At 36.9% G+C, this 23,185-nt stretch overlaps 1 protein-coding gene across 1 annotated transcript in view; it reads right to left on the bottom strand.

The window, feature by feature from the left end:
- The window catches only part of NPAS3 (neuronal PAS domain protein 3), a gene marked incomplete at its 5' end in the record, with an annotated part of 542,187 nt that overhangs the window by 180,655 nt on the left and 338,347 nt on the right, over positions 1-23,185 (bottom strand). The window contains one exon of the mRNA XM_009319455.1: positions 6,564-6,653. Within this exon, the coding sequence (XP_009317730.1) occupies positions 6,564-6,653 (90 nt within the window). The remainder of the gene's footprint in view (positions 1-6,563; positions 6,654-23,185) is intronic.

Below are 23,185 nucleotides of genomic sequence, written 5' to 3'. Positions count from 1 at the left end.
GGATTATTCCACAGATTTCTAATGCTGAAAATTCTGATGGCATTTACTAGCATAACCTTTCAACTCTGAGCACATCAATAGAAGCAGACAGTGGTTTGAAATATGATTCCTTGCAGATAGCATATCCTCATTCATCTGACTGTGGTGCTCTGTGCTCCATTGCACAAACAGCGGCTCACCCACTTCTGAGAGGACACTAATAAAAAAGGCATCAATTTTCAGCTCTAGTACTACTGTGATCTCTTTATATGTTCGACATCCAACATTAAATTAAAATGCTGTTATAAATCCTACTTTCTGAATCTGGAATGAGTGTTGGGTTTTTGTCGCATGAGACTGCAGCAAATCTTGTCAAAAGCAAGGAAGCACGTCTTGTTCACTCAGAATTAATGTTGTGGATGAAAGAAAGAGGTAAAAGAGGTTGAATATGGTGAACTGTGGGTGTCAAAGGCAGTTGGCAAAGCAGCTTTGGGGTACCAAACAGAGCATAACATTTGCTGCTTTCAATAGGTTCCTAATCAGTAATTATAATTAACAATTACTAACCACACATGAAAAACAGTTTGTTCGTTATATAAAGTGCTTCAAAAAAATCCTGCAAATCTTTAAATGCCTTTATTCTTCACAGTTTGGGCAATATATTCCTCTGTGCTAGACAAAACCAGTTTTGTAATAACCAGCTAAAACAGGCTAAGTGTTTTGGATCACTTCAAGACCATACAGTGAAGGTTGTTACAGAGTCTCTATGCAAAATTATGCATATTGATGTTGATGTTCAGGACTTCTGTCAGCTTGTCATTTGCACTTGAGTTGTCTTAAAAGTTCTTGGGTTGGGATAGGATTTAAAAAAAAAAAGGCATAAAGAAAAAATTATTAGGCACTGATGTGAAATACTGTGACAACAGCAAAATCTTTTCCTGAGCAAGAATAAAGCTGCGAACACTGAGTGCGAGAAAAGAAAGCGGGCAGGATATTTCTGTTATGTAGAAGAGTGCCACATGTTTTGGAGCCTTTCAACTGTGTCTGATAACCTCTAATGGCAGGTATCCTTTCTCCTTTAAGAGCTAAGCTAAGCTACACTGAAAAGGCAATAATAGCTTCAGCAAAGATACTGTGTCTGTAGATATTTTCTCTTGTTCGGTTCATTCATAATTATGAAGAAAAGAAACAAGCTTGCCTTTTTGGGTGGGGGAGTGCCTTGAAGAGTGGTTCAATATCTGGATCGAACAGAGGAACTTTTTCCCCCTAAGGATCCTGCCTGAAGAAACCTTGACATGCACAAAGTCAGAACCTAGACAAAGTTGCCCTGGTGAGAACGATAAGGTCACCCGTGGGATTGCTGAGATTATCTCTGTCAAGCACTTGGACAGCATGCAGTCAAATGATGCATCATGCAGTCATTTTCGGGGGGGAAAAATCAATTTCTTCACCAGGTCGCTATTTGCTTTTCAAAGTGCCCTTGTAGGCCTTCACCACCAAGCATTTATCAATTTAAATGTTGTAAATTGATAATGTGCCACCATGCCTTGTACTGTTTCTGAATTATTTTGATACTTATATTTTCTTACTGCTCTCAAAATCCTCAGAACCACTCTATTTCAATAGAGCTCCTCCCTTGCTCACTTCTTTTAGCATGAAAGATAAGAGTAAATGAACTTTCTTATGTTGAACATTAAGGAAAAAAACTTCTTTAAAAAACACATGACCAACACAGAATTTCCCAGGCTTTTATTTACTAATTTTTAAAGGGGACAAACTATTAAAAAATTATCAATGCTAGTGCACCAATTTACTAAATGAGCAGAAATTATCATTCTACATAGTAGTATTTAATTCAGAATACTAAAACAATGACAACAACAAAAACCCCAAGCTCTTCTCTCAATCGGTTATTGTCTAGATTTGCTTAAAAAAATTGCAGTTTTCCTGTGAAGTTCCTGGCTTTTGTTGTTATTTTTCACTTGGATTTTTTTTTATATTATTATTTTTTTTTTATTTAGATAATGGTACAGGGGGAAAATAAGGTAGAACTTACAGCATGAATGCAAGCGTCAAGATTGCTTCATATTATTTTTTAAGCAAACAGAGCACAAAAGCAATCCTTTAACCATCTACTAACCTCAACTAGATTTGCATTGAAAAACAGGTAGAGCATAGAAGTTGAGGTTTGTGCTTCGTAAAAGCAAAAGAAATACATGGCAGTTGCAAAGCATTCTTAACCTCCAGTGATTTATTGGCCCTCAGCCAAGTTATCAGGGGAATCTAATTCTTCTTTATTATTCAAATAAACCACATTTGGCACCATGGTTCCTTTTCAGAATAGCTTCACAAATAGACTGAGTACTGTCATTTATTTGACCTTGTACTTGTGTGCTGTAGCTATAATTTTATTTGCCATTTCATAGAACAAATGCACAGAAAGCCAAAATAAGGAGATAGGTTATGCTACCAGTAATGCAATACACATGGAATATACCTGTTGGTTTTGCCTGCTTTGTTTTAAAAAGGACAAAATCTCAACAATTTATTCTTTTCTTTCCTTCTTCATCTCTATTATCTCCTATTATGCCTGCAGCTGCACTGCTCCTTTTTAGTGAGCTCTCTTTCCAACAGGCCAATTTGCAAACCTGGTCTGTGTCCTGGACAAGTAGGAGCAAGGGTAGGAAATACTTTACTTTAAGGTGTGGACCTCACAGAGGAGAAGCAATGCATAATATCCTTTTTGAGTACAACTGCTGGTGAGAGGTGATTAAGAACTTGTTTCCTGAAAGCAAAAGTATCCTAGCCAGCTTATCAGCCCATAATATTTTCCATTGACCCTGAAATCTCATATGTCTGACAATTTTATCTTTTGTTCTGGACGGATTTTTCTCCCTATTTGTTACTATTTGTGTTTCAGCATATTTTTGGCCTAAGTCTCAAACACAGAGACTTTGCAAAAGAATTGAAATCTCTTAGGTAAGCACTGATATTGACTTCTAAGTGCCTGAAGGAGTGATTCGAGTGCCTCTTCAATGTCCAGATATGCTGACTCATTTTAGCCATCTACTTTTGAAATGTCATCCCATTTCTAAAAGGAACTCAGGGACTGGCTACTCAAAAAGATGGCAGTTACCCTGATATAAAAAATTACCTGCTGATTTGAAAATGTCAGAGAATAGATATATATGAAAACAAAACATTCTTACATCACTACAGAGGTGCAGTGTAAAAAGCTGTTTGTATTGGCAAAAGGGTAAGTTACACCATCACAGGTCATGTTGTCCAACCCAGGGAAGAAATCCTGGCTGTATTGCACGTTTCTAGACATGTCTGGGTCTTCCAACAAATGCTGCAGTTCCTGAAACTACTGAATACTGGAAAGTATGTTGGACTATTTCAGCTTGCCCCAAGTATAATTGAGCTATGACAATTTATACAGACTAAGGATATAACCAGGAGATTTTGGCCCATTTCTGTTGCTTTTACTCTCTTCCTTCTCTCACTCATTATTTTCAGCTAACTTTGTGTCTTTTCCTCCACTTTGAAAAGCATCTGTGTTCTCTGAAACTGCTCTGATTGCAATTCCACAGTGTGGTCTAAAATCCACGTCTGCCAAACTAACTTAAAATTCTTGGTTAGCATTAGCTGAAAGATAGTGTTCAAAACATATATTAATGGGTGTCTACATGCAAGTTACGTTCATTGTAATGTCAAAAGAGTATTGTAATTTTTGTTTACTGTTCAAATATACTCTTATTTTTGCCAGGAGTAACTTTATTATCATCATTGCCAGGCTACCTCCCAAGATATTGTTTTATCAGATTTCTTTACTATTAGCCCTGCAGCTATCTTCGAACATCAGCATCCATTTGTTTTGTACCACTGGCTCTCAATGTTCAGAAAAGAGAAAAATTGGGTTCCATGAAAAACTGTTTTCACCTGCTGAGATTCGGTACAAGAACTATTTTCCTTTAGCTGTGAGACATGAGATTTTGCTTTGCAAGTACAGAATATGTTGTACATTATTTCCATGCGTACCAGTTAAAAAAGAAAAAAAACCCAACCAAACACGGATGAAGTTTCTAAGAAGTCATTTGACTAGAAAGTAAGGCTCCAAAGTCAGCACTTGAAGAAGATGATTCAAATAAAAATGCTTATAATGTACATCCAGACTTTCTGAAGTGCAAGATTACCTAGAGGTTCTCTATAAAGATATAGTTGGGGAGTATCAGGATAGGGACCTATCAATGTCTACCTGCAGTGCAAGAAATGCAACACCACATGTATCACATAGCACGATTCCAGAAATTCAGAATTCACGAGTATTTTAAGATTGTTGTAGTGCAAACAGTAGCATTTCCATGTACAGTTTGAGAAATGGTTTTATGGATATTCTTGCTAATATTTTTTGTAACGAATAACACTTTGAAGAGTAGCTACAGCATTTCTTTTGTCATTATTAAGAGACCTAGCTATATAATATTATACCAAGAGAACAATACATTAAAAATAGAAATACAGTAGGTCTGGAGAGTACAAAATGTCTCCATAAAGACAGAAGAGAAGAACAGCAAAAATCACAGATATTTTAGTAGATCTCGGTAGATTTCATCTATTATCGTATTAAAATCCGTAGTCCTGGTTCTGATTTTTGGTAGTTTTTCCATCAATACTTTCAGTAGTGAATGCAAGGAAATGCTTGTCCTGATGTATCAAAGACTCTAACATGCAAAGACAGTTGCTTTATTTATCTGAACCCTTGCTTGAAATGTATATGGGGATCAAGATGAAGTGTAAAGTCTTAACATGATGTAAGTTCAGAGTAAGGAAAGATTTACCAACTCCTATAGTTGAAAAGACAGTGGCAGAAAATGCTTTTAACAAGAGACTAGCATAGGGTTAAAGCCAAATTTTTCTTGAACAGATGATATTTCAGATGGCCACACTATTCCAGATGCATCAATTTCCTTGAAAATCCAATCCATATATGTGCATATGCTGTGCTGGCAGGAGGACTGACTGAAATGGCCAAAACCCAAGAGCTAATATTCTTTTGGCCAGAATAATGCAATTATTATTTTCCTAGCTATCAGTCTAAGCATACAGAGCCATCTGTTATGCAAAGCAAACATACACATCTCAATTACAGAAAATGCAGTTGCCTTGACAGAATTTGGATTACGCCACTAACCAGCGCTGTAAAATTTGTTTTAAGCTAGTGCATAATGGATGCCTTTCAGGAGTTTCCTAATTAGCATTTACCTGCTTAAACTAATTATCCATCCTTCTTCTTTACTGGCTTATTAAACTTCATTGGATACTATGCATAAAACAGATTAATATGAGCATAAGACAATAATAAACATTAAAGTTCCAATTCTTTACTGTATTAGCAACATGGTGGTGCACCAATTTCAGAATTTGAGATTCTTGATACTAACTCCCAAACAGATTAAGGCAGGGATTAAAGTCTATTACAAAACAAGGGATTTCAATGAGAGACAAGAATACTGATATGAGTTAGAAACGCTGTTTCCATTTCTATCATTTGGTTTGCTAAAGCCAGCACAAAATAACAATTACTGAACTTATTACAGCCAATTGCTTGCATGTTCTTTGAGGAGTTAATGAACCTCTATTCCGATTCTCACCAGATAATATTTAAAATTAGTCTTTTTCTGCACCAAATGTTAAAATTTCCCATTTCATTGCTGTTGGGGTACAGCAAAACTGACAGTTGCCAGTGCTAATAGTTGCCTCCTCATAGCAGTATGGGTCCCAATTTAAAGCAGCTGAAATAACTATTATCTCAGTTTTTCTTTTTCTCGTCAGGGTGACTGCAATAGAAGTAGATTATCCTACTCAGAAAATCATCATGCAAAAATTTTCTGCTGCATTTCTAAGCACAAGCAGAAAGAAGCTACCCTTCCTAAACATTTCTGAATGCTGCAGGATTAGGAACAAACATCAACAAGCAACTTTCCCCCCACTTTTGTCCTGTCTTTTAATCTTTGAAAAACATTTGTCAGAAATTAAACGAAAAAAAAAAAACCCTATTATATTTTATAAATTTGTCTTTTCATATTAGTGAGCATTTGTGAAAGCGGCAAAATGTGTCCTTGTTGGAACCCTTCCTCCAAGACATTTTAATGGTCTCTTTCAGCATTTCTTGACTCCAAATGACTCCCTGTCATCGTGTCAGCTCCCTGGATAATGCAGGGTACTCCATAAACATCCAGTAATAGGACACAAGGGAAGTACTATTAGTGTGTCCCTTTCCTATCAGGTATAGAGGTTTAAAGTTCAAAACAACTGAGAAAAGAAACTTCATTTGTTCTCAATAAATTAATAATGATCCTTCGTGGCAAAAAGTTCTCAGGCACAAGTTTGTCTTACCGCAACATCCAATACTGATAGATATGTTTTTCAATTACTTCTCAGGATGAACCAGATGCAACTTTAAATAACTAATTGAATACTCCACACAAAATACAGAAACCAAATTATTATTTCTTTAAGAATGATAAACAGAAGAACACATAATACACAATTACATTCTAGAATCAAAAGCATGTACTTACTTGGGACAGGCCTAAATAGATGGAGACAGTTTCAGAAATGTACAAAAATTTTCCTTCTTGGTTTAGTGCAAATACAAATCCATCCAGGGACTACAAAGTAAGGGAGGGGGGAAAAAAGTGAATAGATTAATAATAAATTCTGAATTCCATATAGAAGTAAATTCAAACAAAGGCATCACAGAACAAATTGAGGAAAATGTTCTGATTTCTATGAGAGTGTTTTTAATTGAATCCTTAAGACAATTCCTTTATATTCTGTCTACATATTAACAAACAGCATATGAGTATATTCCAAAGTTCAAGGACTTATTGTCATGCTTACATCTGCCATATACTGTATAAAATTTCTCTCATTTGCATGACAGAAGAAATACAGAAAAATAAAATGTTCTTCAATTTTTTACAGGAAGAAATAAATAAGGAAAACAAATAACCTTCCAATCAAATGGTATGTAAGAAGATCCCCCCCATTCCCCAGAATCAAAGCAGAGAATTTCCACTTCCAAAAACTGAGAAAGATAAAATAAAATCCTACCATCACTCAAACCACTATGGACCTTGATAATTTGTTAATTAATTGAGGATTACACACACACGCGTGCGCGCGTGTGTGCACACCCCCCACCCCCCACCCCCATTTTCCTTTTGTGAGGCAACAAACAAAGCCAATCAGCAGATTACTGCCAAATATGTTTACAGCTTAGGTCTATAGAAATGTTACGAATTTCATCCCTTTGGTGTAAAACTCTAGATCAGATTTTATTTTGACAGGTTCAAGTCTTTGGATGTGGTTTCCATTGCAACTGCAAAAATCAAAATACGACTACACAGATTAATGCATACCTTTTGAAACATGAGTGCAGTTAATAAACAAAGGACTATATTCTAAACTGACACATGGAGTAAATCACTGCACATCAAGATGGAAATATACCTCTAGGAATAAGAGCAAACCCTCACTAGGAAGAAACACACACTGTATGTGCCTTTACTTTTATGCTTTTTATGAGGTTGATTATTGGCAAACAAGCATTCACTATTGCAAAAGTAAAATCACAAAATTACAGAAATTAGGAATGCTAAAACAACTCAGAAAATAAGAAACACCCCAAATGTTGGGATGAACAAGAAACAACCCCAAAAAATCCCATCCCAAATATCCCCTTGGGATAAAGGTGTGGGTGAATTAAAAATGTAACTGTAGCATCTGAGAGATCAACCTGGTTTTGGAAGAAAAAATAAGAGATGCACACAAATTTGAAGGAACTATATGATGACAAAGTCATATAATCATTTCACTCCTTTTCAAATACAGAACAGTGACTTCTGAGGGTTTTTAATTTTTTTATTCTTCTGCTTCTTGATTAATTTCTATCGTGTTGCTGGTCAGAAGCTCTTTGGCAAGTGTTCACCCCTCTCTGATGTAGTAGGTGGTGGAATTAGTTAAAAAATCAGTGTTTTCTAAAAAGAATAAACCACATATTGGAAAACAAACCCTCACGAAAGACACTGCATTAAAGAAAGACTTTAATTTATATTTATGAATTAATAAAAATGTAAATCTGCATAGATTTCCTTCATGTAAAAACATTTATATTATGCAAGCCATTTATGGCCTCTTATAAATCATCATCATTTCTTTTCAAATGATTAACATCAGTTCCTTGAATTTTAACATCAATAACAGGTGGAAAATTTGGAACAGTGAAGTTCAAACTTAGATACATACAAGGACAATCAAAACCTTTACACATTTCATCTCCTCCACTATGTATAATTTCTTTTGCTACTGTCCACTTTCCCTGTCACAGAAAGATCAGCAGAGTAAATCTTTAAAGGTCTTGGTTTAAGTTTTCCTGATGCTCTGTCCCATGTTCCTTTGAGGAAATTGGTTTAATCCTCTGGTAGAAATAAAACTGAGAACTGTCACCCTGATTCCCTGGCCACCTATATATGTTCTTGCTAGAACACCATTCTCCACAAGCAACAATAAATTGCCATACTGAATCAGACTAACGGCCTACTTGCAGTGGTCGGTTTTCCTGGGTCTGACAGTGTGTACCTAGATGCTTCAGAACAGTGTTTGAAATATCCATAATGGTTATGTAGGTAATGACAAGCCTACTAGAAGTTTCTTTCTAACCTCAGGTTGTTACTAGTTGGCATGCCCATGATATCTGATATTCCTTATAATTATTTTTTTATAACTAGTGTGCTCAAGACTTTTTTTTTCTTTTTTGGAATCCTGTTATGTTCTTGGTTTAATGATATCTTGAGGAAAGAAGTTTCACAGGTTATTTGTGTATCATATAAAAACAACTTTCCTCTTCCCAGTTTTTCACATTTCCAGGCTTTTAGCATGGTCCCCTTGCTCTTTTACTCAAGAGAGTTACATACAGTTGGAGCACATTTATGATCTGTTCTGTTTAGTACGCTGCATTACTGTGTAATTATCTGGCATATCTGGATAGAATTTTGTAAGAACAGCAAAAAATAATTCTCTGAGTCACTGATGGCTTTCCTGCTTCTTTTCTACACATCATCTTATTTAGAAATTCAGGCTTCTTAATGAAACAAAAGTTTGAAGAAAGCTTTTAGTACTGATTAGGCAGAAATATTTTCCTCAGTATTGTCTTGGAACTGGCTGAAACCAGTTTTGCTGGAAAAATATAAATAAATAAAATGACCTCTGGCCGACACAACTGTACAAAGAAATTTCAACCTTCATGGCTAACGTTTGGAAAGTCATCAGCGACCGAGAAGAGTGTTAAAGTGAGAAGTGTGAGACATCTTAAGCACTTGCTACTTTTCCATGCCACCGACTCTGAAATTCTCCTTCAGTTAAACAGTTTTAATTCTTTACCCTTTTCTTCTCTTTCTTTCTGGGAGACTTCCTTACTTTTGCCTCCGAGTTTTACAAGGGAGGTACTAAGGAGGCACCACCGATGGACTGGCAGGGCCAATGCAGCATACCCACAACTCCTTTGGCTTCTTGCGTGACTAGTCACTTCCCATGCCGTAAAATTAGTTATTATGCCAACTGAGACTACTAAGCCACAGTCAGTCCTTCTTTCTCCATTTCCTTTCCCTCCTCCCTGAAGTTATGCTTGGGTACAAATACTGACCGAATTCAACATGTCGTTCAATAGAGCAAAATCAGAAAGTTTATTTAATCGTATTTTGAAAAAGCCACTGATTAATAGCTAATGGAACAGCTAACTCCTTCCATGCCCAAAAAACAAAGACATTAGAAAAAAGGCCCCAAGTACTAAGCTCAAGTCCTAATACCTGAGAAAAATGACAATAAAAATAGGGGAAGAAATAGCCACCTTCCAATGCAAGGCAGTTCCTCCCACCCATATGAAAGGGCTGAGATGGACCACTTTTGTGACAACGTTGTTTTTCCTTATACAGGTCAAACAGTAGTTCTGAAGGACTGTCTCATTCGTTATTCATAGGTATTATTTATGAATATTTATTATTTAAGTAATGCGTGTTGAAATTTTTCAATTTTTCATAAAGCGTACGTCCTTTGTGCATGCCAAGAGAGCAGCAGACTTCAGAGAAGGTGGCAGGCAACGTAACAGAGGTTATGTTATATACTGAAGAAGAGTATGTGATACCATTGTGTACTACCTATTTACAAACAATTCTGTTTTAATGAGAAATCTCTGGAAGTATTATTCATATTACCTATGTATATCTAAGGACACAAGAAATGCGAGAAGGGTACTGGATTTAGTCAGCTTTCAAATCTCTCCTTTAAAACGAGCGCCACAGTGTAATTTCCAGCCAGAATTTCTGAACAGTTTCACTGTACTTCAAAGGCAGATAGGATTCCTGTTTCAGATGTTCCACAGTTATCATCAACTATAATATAGAAATAGGGCCTGCAAAGGTAACTGGTTTTTCATAAAATGTCCTATTTTTGCTGAAGCAGCGGCCATGAATATAAAGGCAGAGCGTCTTCTGTTAGGAAAATATTCTTGAGTTCATTTCTTTTTTATTTTTACAAATGAAGTTGACTGTCATAAACTCAGTCCTATCCCATCTAGTGTGGCAGCTGAAAAAGGGTCAGGGTGATCCCAATGCCAATTCTGAGCACAATCCAGTTTAAGGAAGCCTGGTAACTTCTTGTTTAAACCCACACTTACTGGTTTTATGCAAAATGTGATTAAAGCTGAAGTTCCCTAGTACTTTTGATTTCAGAAAGCCATTATGTATTATGCTGTTTCAATCACCACAGGCTACTTCTTAATTTTTTTTTTAACTGCCCCACTGTTTACAACAGGCGCCAATTAAGATTCTGGGGTCAAAGGGTTAATTACATCTTCTTACCCACTATGTAGAATTTTCTGATTATTAACCAAGGTTGGATTAAGATGAAACAGAACCGACACAAATGTTAATGCTTGCCCCTCCTCGAGAAGGTTTATCATAATACCATGCTGAAATCTATATGCTTTCTTCAAAGCTGTCAGAGAATGAAAACTTAGAGGAAACACTAAAATAAACACTTTAAAGACATGCAAGTATCTGATCTATTGAGCCAGTTTTCTTATTCCTGAAAACTGTTCTAAACTAGCCAGACAGGACTGATATAAGATTTCCTTTGTCACATACCAGCAAGTCAATGTGGTAGACACGAAGGAAGTGAGACTCAGATGTAAAAGTCACTAGCTACAGCACCTCTGAATAATAATGCCAATAATTATAATTTATATCCTCTGACATCAGAATAATATGAAAATGTAAAGCACACGTTTTTAACCCAAAATACTAAGTGCCTCTTACAGTATTTGTAGAATAGTGAGTTTATTTCCTCTCAGGATATGAAACCCACTGTACCACTTTGACCGAATATGCACTAATGTATAATGCATCGTACTAAATGGATTTATATTTGTCAGAGGAATTCTGTCCCAGCCATTTTTGCATATTCCCACTACAGGCAAATTTAATTCACTGGAGTCTTACTACAGTGCCCTTCTGGAGAATATCCTCGTATTTCATACTATCCATGAAGTCCCTAATTCTTTTTAGTGTATTCCAATGCTGCAAAAAACCCTGTTACCCTGACCTAAACTCCAGTTAGAGTGAAGAATTACCAGTAGGCTAGGTTATTTTAATGACAGATTATTTTAAACTAAGCCTTCACCATCTGTTCCACCCCCTAATTATGAATGCAAAAAGAACATATTTCACAATTACATCAGTAAAAAGTAAGATATACATGATTTAAATGCATGCATGTGTTCTTTGTCTAATGCAGCATGCATCTGTGATGTTTTTCTCATCATTCAGGCTCTGATCAGGAGATAAGGGCTGGGGAAGGGAATACTCCCCCTGATAAAACAAATTAATTGATATACTAAACTTTTTCCTGGCAAACAGATCATCTTAATTAGAATTTTTCACTGTTATGACATAATGATATTATAACTGGAGCTGAGCATTAATTTGAGGACAAAGCCTGTCACCAATTAGACATACAACATCCAATAACAGCAAAAAAATTTTACTTTTTTAGAAGAGAGGCAGTATTGGATGCAATTGACATTTACGAAAGCAAATAGTCCCTCTCTTATAATAAACATATCATTGCATAATTTATTTATTGTGTTACAGCATGGCTTAAAAACCATGATTTACTAAAGACAGCAATAAAAAAGTAAGTTTCATTTCAACATGGCAACCATTCCTGGATGGGGGGTTAAAATGAAATAAATGGCATAAACGGTGGGTAACAGAAATCAGATTCAAAGCCTCAGTGCCCATCTACTGTGCTCTCACTATTAAGATATCAGAGTAATATCCTCCAGCAACACCAACAAATATACAAAAGCATAACTACTTAGGTGGAAAATCTAACCTTGGGCTTTCTCCATTAAGTACTACGAGACAGCCGGAGTATTATTCCTGGAAATAGGACTTTACATGGGATGTATACGAAACACATGAATAAAAATGAGCAACTAAAGTTTGATCATCTACTGACTTACAAAAACCTCTAAAAGCTTTACCCCGTCCTTCAGTGTTTTTAATCCCTTGCAGAAAACAAAACAAAACAAAAGCCCAAATAAAATAAAAAGGCACGGGACTTATTGCAGTGTTCCTTGGGCTACAAGCTTTTTACCACTGAGTAAAAATCCCAACATCAAACACACAGAAAACCCTGTTTTCAACTCTCATACTACTGCCATTTTTTCAATCACAGCCCACCGTAACAGTTATATGGCTACATGACCATAGACTCCTTGCGAATTAACGACACATATTTGGCAACAAAGCAACATGTATTTGGCACCAAAACAACTACAGTAAAAAAGATGAGGTAAGAGGACAAGCTCAAAGGATGTGGTTAGAATGGACTTTGATGCCAGCTTCCTAATTTGTCATCTTTGTGCTCTTTGCTGTGTGGTCAGGATGGAATTTATGACAACAAGGAAGTGCCAAAAAATAAATGTGTCAATAATAAGGAGGTCTGCTTTATAGCTCGAAGCCAAGAAACGAAGGAGGAAGAGTAAACTTTACTGATTCCCTTGATGCATCTTTCATCAGACTTACAGAATAAGTATGTTTATGTAACCAAAGCAGCAAAAACTTGCAGGGGCAGATTTACTACTTGATTAGAAAAAACAGATTTTGTTCCAGATCAGAACCATTGCAAATGTGGAAAGTGTAGAAGAGAAAAGTTTAGAGGCAAGAATAACGTTTAAAGGTGGCAGTCGGGTTCTGAAGGTGTACTCCCAGGTTTATGTACTTATAATAGATTGACAAATGTCAGAGATGAGCCTGAGACTCACAGAAAGATTACAAATCTCTAAGCAACAGGAGTTCAAGAAAAAAAAATCAGAGATTAAGAGTTTGACAATTTTTTGTATACAAAAGCAATAAATGACTTTTAGGGATCTCTGCCTTGTAGATAGCAATTTAATTTTTTTCTAGAAGGCCATTCTATATTGCTACAAAATCCCAAACCATCCTGACTGCATAGAGGAAACTGCACCATGAAAGCTATTAGACTTGCTGAAAAGTTGGCAGCACAGTAGGGGAAAAAAAATATCCTTGGGTTATATTGAGACGCTATTAGAAGAGAGAAACAGTGAGGCTTACTAATGTGAAAAAAAAAAAAAATCCAGGCCAGACAGCTTGCACTTATTCTGCACCCAGTTTATCACAGGATAATTTTTTTTTTTTTTTTTTTGGCAAACCCCTTCATATAACATGCAGACAACTGTATCAATGCCAAAATACAGATAAGAACAACAAAATTGATTTACATGATAGAAGCCAGATGATCTTTAATTATCTCTGTGAAATTTTTGGTCAAGTACCTGCACTGTTTTGCTATATCCTCTATACCTCTGCTCATTATTATGCTTCTGTTTGATTAACTGATCTAAATTGCTGGGCTGAACTGCTGAAATTCTTCATGCAGGTTTTCATGCAGAAGACACACTGATGTGCATAGAGGGAATTAAACTATTTGTTAGAAGTGGCCTGATGCTTTACCCAGTACAGCATTAGCTCTGCTGAAGTCAGCTGGCTGTGCAGGTTATTTTAACTTATATGTTAGGCTTCCACGGCATTAAGATTCTAACTGTCTGATGACCTGCTACAACTTGAAGCTTTTGGATTGTTTTTCAGTGACGGTGAGGAGGCAACTTCTCTTGAGTAAAATATTTTAGAAGGTGAGTAGTACCCATTAGCGAGAGATAGGAAGTTTACTTTCTTTGCCTTTACTGCCATTCGGAACAAGTGGAAAATATAAGTGATACAGTAATCTTTTACATGACATGCAGACAATTTTATAGTAGTTTTATTGCAAGAAGACATTCATTAAACTGTACGTTCCCTGTGTCCATCTCAGTGGTTTCCAGTCTGTGGTCTTCCATCTGACTGATTTCAGCCTGAACTATTCAAACTGAAAACTGAACTATTCAACGGTCTGGACAATCTGAACTACTCATTCTGAACAACTTCAACCTGAACTGTTTGAAGGGGCTGTGAAAGGTAATTGAGAAAAGTAAGCTTACAGTCTATAGACTTAAATTCACCACACAGTATTTAAACCACCAATGGACAGTTTTTGGGATCCACTGGTACACATACACACACAAAAAAAAGGTTAAAAACTGCTGTTCTCATTGACAAATGCTATTTTTCATTGTCCATTCTTCTGCACAAATGATTCATTACTAAAACAAAACACTGATTTACATTAGTACATGCTATACTAACCACTGCTGAAAACCCCTGAAGTTAAAATCTTACTAGGCAGAATATTTATACTCTGTCTTTGCTATTCTCTTTTCTGAGAGGAGGACTATATATATTAGTGTAAAGAAAAAGGGAGAAAAAGGACTCCTGAGGGAGGGATTCAACACTGTCGCACTTAATTAAAATTCAATTTTGTGGGAGTTGTGTATTAAGGCACTGACCTTTCATCTTTATGATGCCAGTTCCTGATGAGCTCCTACCCTTCAATTATGTAGGATTCTTAGTGTTGGTTCCAGACTGTTTGGACAGCAGATTGTGATGCCAATAACTGCATGACACCTAATATAATCAACTATATCTATTTAGCATGAGACTTATCATACAGAGATTACATTATGTATCTCTTACCCTGAGAATGTGATCGCTTCGGGTCAGAATTAAGTGTATACCTGGCTGTGGACTGGCTTTGCTTCGGATACATAGGATTTGAATATCAAGTGGTTTGTGCCCTTCAGTGGTACAAATATTCCAATCGCATATGCATTTGTGCACCGAGAGGTGCTGCCCTAGGTAAAGGACTTGACACCATATCCACGTTTACTTGGCACTGTATGTATAACGTTTACTACCATAAGTGCCAAAACTGAACAGTAGCAGGAGCTATGATAAATAGTGAGAGTTGGCAGAATGAGGGCTTAGTCCCCAGACCTGCACCTCAGACCACACAGCAAGAGATTGTGGGAACCTGATCTGACTGGAATGCTGTGCAGGTAGAAGCACCTATACAAGCACAACTGTTCATGGGAGCAGTAAGTATTGTTGTAAATGTTGTTGTTTCCAAAGCTGCAAGTTTAAAGCCCTTTTGTATTATGTATGAATATTTCAGTTTATGTAAGCTCCATTCAAATTGATCTTGTATTCATTGTATATCTGCATGTTTGGTTAGCTTTTCTTTCAATCTACACAATCTGACACTATGTGAAAGTAAACAGATAAAGGTATCTAAATGTCTGTTGTCCAAAAAAACTAGGTGAAAAAATTGTAGGGAAGAACTTGTGTTAATTTGAGTTAATTGCACTCTTAAAATAACACCTGCACTCAGTAGGTACTCAGATGCTCTGGTGATTGATCCTGACAATTGGCTTGCTAGAATTAGACCTCTAGCCCAGAACTGAGTACATGTGTTCTCACTTGCATCACACAATTTCATACATATGAAGCAGAGAGGCTGTGCTCAAGGAAGAACAGGATGAGGGGCTTATGTTTAGCATATTTAATCTATTAGATGGCAATACAGACAACCAAAATAGATTTGAATGAGAAATTGAGTTGAGTTCTTTGCCTAACATATCATGCTGATTTATACTCTTCTTGAAAGAAGAACATGTTGAGAATACTTTATAGACAATGGAATACAGAGATAATAACACAGAATATTAAGAACAAATCCAAAGTCCATTCAATCCAGTGCCGTTTCTAATTGTGACCCTTAGCAGATACATGGAAAAAAATAAAAATCTGTGTTCTTATTTCCAGCTTTTTATCCCATGTTATAATGCAAAGAAGACAGAACCTGGTCCCAATCAGCTGAGAGTTCCTCCAGCTGTCATTGATCCTTGTACTAATGCTGGAGATCCGTTTGCTATACCAATTCTGTCTCCACCTATGGGAGTGTGGAGCAGTTCCACAGATGTTCACTCTGAAGTGTTCTAGGATCCACATATAGCTGGACTAAACGAAAGCCATTTGCTTTTCCAGTAAAGACCGGTACATAAAAGCCTCCAGAACTGTTACTGCCACTCCTTAGTCCTGTCACCCTTGAAACAAGAAGAATCTGGATTGGCATGAATCAGAACCTGCTAGTTACTAGAAGTTAGGTTTACAGAGGCATGGGGAAAAAAAAAAAAAGCCCACAAAACTACAACCCTTTGAGGTCTGGATTGTGAAGTGGTTCTTTCAACTTTGAAATTAGTTTCCTCTACTCTGCATGTCTTTGTCTGTCCTACTAACAGCATTCCAATCCATGGCTATTTTTTGCTAGATTTGACAGCGGGCAGAGGTCTCAGAGAAATTCCTACAGATTCAGTGAAAAGAGACTGATAATGGAGGCGAGACCCTCTGAGAGCCTTTGCAGCAGTAAAAGCTGGACTGTGAGTTCCTGTAGTATTAGACATCGCAAAGCAGAGACCTTACAAATGCCCTGAGCACTGAAAAAGCCTCAGCCAGGTTGCACTGTCTTAGACACAAAAGTCAACAGAAGACAATATGGGTGGAAATCTACAGAAAACGATGCTGTGCTATTCTGGTACCCATAGATTTGGTTTCCATTCACTCATCTGTGCAGTTAAGAGGAGGAAATACAGGAATACTGTGAATATGTGGGACTAACAGAAAAACAAGTAACTTCCTGAAACAAGTTAGAGACTTCATTAGTAATAGAAATATTTCAAAATCTTCCCTTGAAGTAATTATCCACCACATCTGCATTCTACACAGTAAAGTTGGTATCTCTATGCTGGGTTGCAGTACTTCCTTCAAGGGTTTTGGGGTTGCAGTGCTTCACTCCAGAAGTACATTTCACACACAAGTGCGGAATGCACATTTATATGAAAATCAATTATCCTGACGGAATCGGAGGTCTGGTCCTGAATGATTTCAGGAAATCAACTCAGTTTGCCACTACAAAACACCATTGCTATGTTGACCTTCCACTTCTGTTTCACAGCTGGAATGTGAGACCAGGAGAGATGAGAGCATGCAGCTCTGCCATCAACAGGACTCTAATCTCACCCTGGGCTGTGAGGAAATACTGTTTCTCCCTCCCTCCCTCCTCTCCTCCCCTGCTTTCTTCCTTCTTTTTTTCTTTTTTTTTTTTTTTTTTCCCTGAGCTCACCTCTAATGCCTGTGTAGGTAAAGATAAGTATGGATTTTGCTGTTTAGCAGCTCATTGCATAAATTCAAGCATATCAACAGCACAGAGCAGCTCTTTCAGTGAAAAAGGTTTATATTCTTTTTAAAATACAAGCTAATATATTATTGTGGCACCTCTGACTGCTGTGATAATTAAGTGTCTGTTTGTATTTCCATAATAAATTCCTATTTTCTAGGGTGGGGAGGGGTGAGTGGGTTACGATTTGTCGATATAGCACCAACCGAAGCTGGAAACACAAAGTTTCAACCAAGAATATCCTTTTTCCTTTTAAAGACAATTTCACAGTAACCATGTGAAAATGTTCCTCTGTATTTTTACCACAGGGTTTTAGTGTGCAGCTACACTATCATAATATGCCCTTAAGGGGTCCCCTGGAGCAGCTGCAGCATAAAGTATCAATAACCTGCTCATCAAAGGGTGCTCAAGATTTCCTTGACACTGCAAAGTACAGTAGCTGTCGGTTGTGCCAATAATCCACATGCCACGTTATCTAAAGAGCCCCAAATAAGTCTTGACACCACCAATCCTACTGCTATTTATTGCACGTCAACAAGCTATACGTTGTACCCCGTGTCTGAAGTAGGAACTTACATGACCGCTCTGCACTGTTACTATCCGTTTCACTCCAATTTGTAGCAGACCTGAAGATTAAAGTCTCTCTCTAAGATGAATGTGGTAAAACTGCTTTCATCAATGGAACTGATGAAAGAAAATTCCTCCTCTTCCCAAATGTTAGCACCATTTTCCTGTTATTCAGAACCACCCAGAGAAAACCAAGGAAACACTTCTAATTTCTTCTATGATGCTTTAAACACACAGTGTGAGTGTAGCATCCTAGCTTTCCCTGCTTCCATTGTGATATTTTTCTTCTTTCTGCTCCGTGAAAAAGTCACATGTATCTGCAATTGTCTCCTGCCTTGAGCAATGTCTTCTTCTAGACCCTAAGCAATACCTTACATGTTTGCTCGGTTGTCTAAATCGCAGGCAGTTGTCATCAGTTATCTGGGCATCTTTATTGTGCAGTTCTGAATTTGTGCTCCTGCTACCTGGAGGTCCTGTAATGTTGCATTCTGACAACACCTCTTCTCCCTGATGCAGCATACTTTCAAGTCTTACTTGTGGTGCATCAGTGAAAGAACTTCTAGTGCAAGTTTAACTTCAACCTTTTTGTAAAAAATAAAACACAAACCAGAATTTCCTCAAACATCCTTTTATTTGTCCCAGTAGCTTCTTTTTTTCTGCATCTTTTCCCTTTCCTTAAATCATTGGAAAACTACCTTAAGCCAGAATCAAATAGAATCATAGAATCATAGAATGGTTTGGGTTGGAAGGGACTTTCAAAGGCCATCTAGTCCAAACCCCCTGCAATGAGCATCTTCAACTAGATCAGGTTGCTCAGAGCCCTGTCCAACCTGACCTTGAATATTTCCAGGGATGGGGCATCCACCACCTCTCTGGCAACCTGTGCCAGTGTTTCACTGCCCTCATTGTAAAAAATTTCTTCCTTGTATCTAGTCTGAATCTACCCTCTTTTAGTTTAAAACAATTACCCCTTGTCCTGCCAAACAGGCAACTAGATGCTGTCAGTGCTTTTTATGCTGCTGTGTGAATGTCTTTCCGGTTCAGATTCTGTTCCATTACCATGCCCAAATGAACATGCTGCCTGACACACAACACAGAAAGCAGCACAGATAGACTTCTGCATGTAAATTTGCCATTTTAATTGGCAGCAACCCTTCCAACTTAAAATAAATAAATTTAAGTGGTCATGCTTTAACGAGTTCCGACATTTATCTGAATTTCTTCAATCTGTTTTCAGTCACTATAGTGAAAAAGAAATGGTGTTTTATCAGTCCTTCCCTGATTCTGGTTTGAAACCAGATGGGAAAGAGCAGAAGCACACACACAAAATAACTGCAACAGAAATATAACCAAATGTTTTCCGCATCTGAGAAGACTGTTTGAGTTCTGACTAGGGTTTAAAATCTAAACAGTATTTTCAGCCTACCACTATCCTTAGCAGGATTACAATTCAACTTGCTAGAGGTAATTTCCTATGGTTCGTAAGACTTACTGTTTTTATTTCTAACATGTTTTTAACAGAAAATAAAATAAACACACAAGAATGCTTAGAAATTCAGAATGCTTTTTGACCCTAAAAGATGGACATTCACGGTGTATGAAACTTTAAAGCATCCTTGTTTGAAACTGCAATATATCTTGCCATATATTTCTAGCTAAACCATTGTTGGAATAAAATTTTCCCTCACAAGCTTCCTGTGCCATTTCCCAATCCTGCAATGAAGTCACTTTGCCACCCACTGATATCACAAACTAGTATTAAAATTATTTATGAAAAATCATATAATACAACAAATGTAGAATTAGAATTTCCAATTAGGAACACACAAGAAAAGGAAAAAAGTCTGACAAAACCAGTTTTGGAAAGTAAATAGAAAGTATGTACATACTACAGCTCTTTGAAATTAGTATCCCAAATTTAAATATCAAGTTCTGCATACAGCCGACTCGTAAAGTTCTTACTCATGCCAAAACTATCTCCTTCGGAGGAATCTCACCCTTTTGACACCAAAACTTAATTCAGTGTGGAATTACTGTTTCCTAACCCACTCTCTAATAGTAATCTGAAACCAAACCAAACCTAAAATCTTGATAACTGATAAATTTGCTATTGCCTTTATTCCAAATAAAAGAGGCTTCCGATCCCTTTGCAATATGTTCATTAAGATGTGCAGATAGATCTATAGATAGTCTACAGGCCTCAAAGTTAAAATAGATTAGATAAAGACACAGAGTATAGGTTAAAATCACTGTGGATGGCAGATCCATTGCACAGAGATTGGAAAGCATTCCTAGAATCTGTGAAGGTGAACTGAAAGATTTTTGTTATTGCTAAGAAAGACAGAAATTTAAGCTGCATAAACATTGTAAAAATAATGATTTGATTCAGAAAGCTACAGACAAGAATTTCAATGCACAGAATGAAAAGAAAGCCCAGAATTTAGGCTGAAACTTTATCATGAACAGGGAATTTCCAGAGACTAACTACTGATACATACTACAGACATGCTGGATTTGGAGCAAATCCGTTCAAATCTATCAATATTTTGCAGTTCACATACACACTTATACCACTGTCTATGACCTACAATAATTATAGTCTACACATTACAAGAAGTAGTATTTCAAAAATCACAATTATCCAACTACTTAAAAGCTCTTTCCTATTACACACTAAAATGTTATGCTTCTCATACAAATGATATCACAGCATAAACTGCTTTTGCAAATATTACAGCTTTAAATAGCATTTACTATTTGTAAATGCTTGTTGAACACAGCAGGTGGCAAAATGATTTAGCATCATGAACCAATACATATGGTTGCTTGAGCCCAAATTTTAGAGCAGATAAACCTATTTTCTGGTCCTTCGTTTAATGGACTAGAAACGAGCAAAAAGGCAGCTAAACCATTGTACATATTCTGGCAACTCACTGCTTCAAGTGAACTTTCTCATATGAAGTACTGTGCTTAAAACAACACAGAAGCAAATCAGGTGTCACATATTCAATGAATGGCTCATCTGCAATATTTTCTCTTACAGTTTCAAGTAGGATTGTGCACTATGGAAAAAAAATGCAAAGGTAAAAGCAAGAGCACAGTGTTATGTAGTCTAAAATCAATAGGCAGAGAGAGGACATTAACCAAGAGGCTAATAAAAAGATGCTGCTCTAGACAGTAACATAAAGAGCCCTGATACATTTTTCTCTTCAAAAACGCTATTCCTTATGCCAATTTTCCCTTGGCACTGCAGTAGTTTCTCTGTGTATATACACGTCATCCTACTTTTTTTGTCTTGTTCCAATTTTATGTTTGCATTTTATTTTCTCATTTCCGTCCTGCTTCTCCCCTGTTTCTCTTTACTAGCTTGTTTACACAGAACTTTACTAGAATTGCAGGGTTTGGAGAGATCCCATTTTTTTTCTTTGTTGTAATGCCCACATTTTTTTCCCAGAGAAAAGATAAGTTTACCCAGAAAATAAAAAGCTAATACAACCTTTTGCTCATCAACAAAGTATGTCTTCTTGTAGCCAGGAATAAGTTAATAAAACAGGGAAAAAGCTTAGTGGCTTAAAGAAAAAAAAACCCTCCTTGGGGTTATGAACGAACAATGTTGTTTTTTCTTCCCAGCGTGCAAGGATTTAATTAAGTGATAACAGTCACCTTGGGGTGGCTGCACAAGGCAATAATATCTAGGTGAAGAAAAATGCTGAAGAGAGTTGAGTACAGTCAATTTATCTTCAGAGAAGGCAATAAATGAACAAAGCATAGGTATTTGGCTGATTGTTTTGGAATGTTTCCATTACTGATAAACATCAAAATAAAAGGACAAAGATTTGGTATTTTCAGTATTTGAAATGTATTAAATATAGAAAGAAACGAAGGAATAAATCAGTGTGAGGTCATATCCTAGAGTTCTAATTGCAAACGGTTTGGTAATTATTCAAGCTAAACATAGAACAAGGGAATTTTAATGTTGACACAAAGGATAGAAATACAGCTGAGATGTGTATTTATAGCAGACACAAAACACTGGATGAATTTCACTCTGGAGAAAAAAGCTGGTAAGTGTAGATGGAAAGAAGTGACATATATTAGACAAATATATGCAACTTCATGGCCAGCGACCCAAATTCAAGGATTTAAAAACATGTTTGCGGGAGCTCTTCAGGAAACAAGAAGCAGGCTCAATTATCCATAAGCCTATGTTCTGCCACCCTCATATGTGGAGAAAGAGACTTGTGAGAAAGAGCAACATGAAGCAGAGAGGAAAGACTACCAGGAAGAAACATTCTCCTTTACCACAAAGCTGCTAACAATTTGCTTTACATTATTTGCAACGTGGGGTTTGAAAGGAATACATGGGCTGTCCTTAGGCAGCTTGATGTGTGCAAAGGGGTCTGAAAGCTATGTACCCATTTCCAGTAACAGTACTTAGTCTTCCAAAACTTAACACAACTCAGAGACCAGCTACAATAGCTGTTAGCAAGTGGCATGATCGGCCGAAGTCTCTGCCAAATGGACACAAATCATGCTTAATATGGAAGATGGGAGAAAAAGCACAAACACACCAACAATCTTGGGAATTCACCACATTCCTTTGTCCCTCTCAAGTTGGAAACCTCTCATTTTCCCTTTAATTTTGATACTTTTCCTGAATCTGTCTCCAGCAGTGAGGGAGTTGATAGCTATTTCCTTGAGTTTACAACAGGGTTAAATACTCCTCACCCTCACACTTCTGCATGAAGAGGATGAAGCCTACAGACAATTGTTTTTTAACTGTGTGGGCAGATATTCTTTCAAAGAGAAGGAACAAGTCAATAATGAATGGCTCACACAGTGTCCTGAGAAAAATATGAAATGTGTGTGCGCGTGTGAGAGTGTG

Source organism: Pygoscelis adeliae, unplaced genomic scaffold, assembly GCF_000699105.1.
Source record: "Pygoscelis adeliae isolate BGI_AS28 unplaced genomic scaffold, ASM69910v1 Scaffold71, whole genome shotgun sequence".
NCBI lineage: Eukaryota > Metazoa > Chordata > Aves > Sphenisciformes > Spheniscidae > Pygoscelis > Pygoscelis adeliae.
The sequence above is the reverse complement of the archived record's forward strand: the minus strand, read 5'-3'. Positions and strand labels throughout refer to the sequence as shown.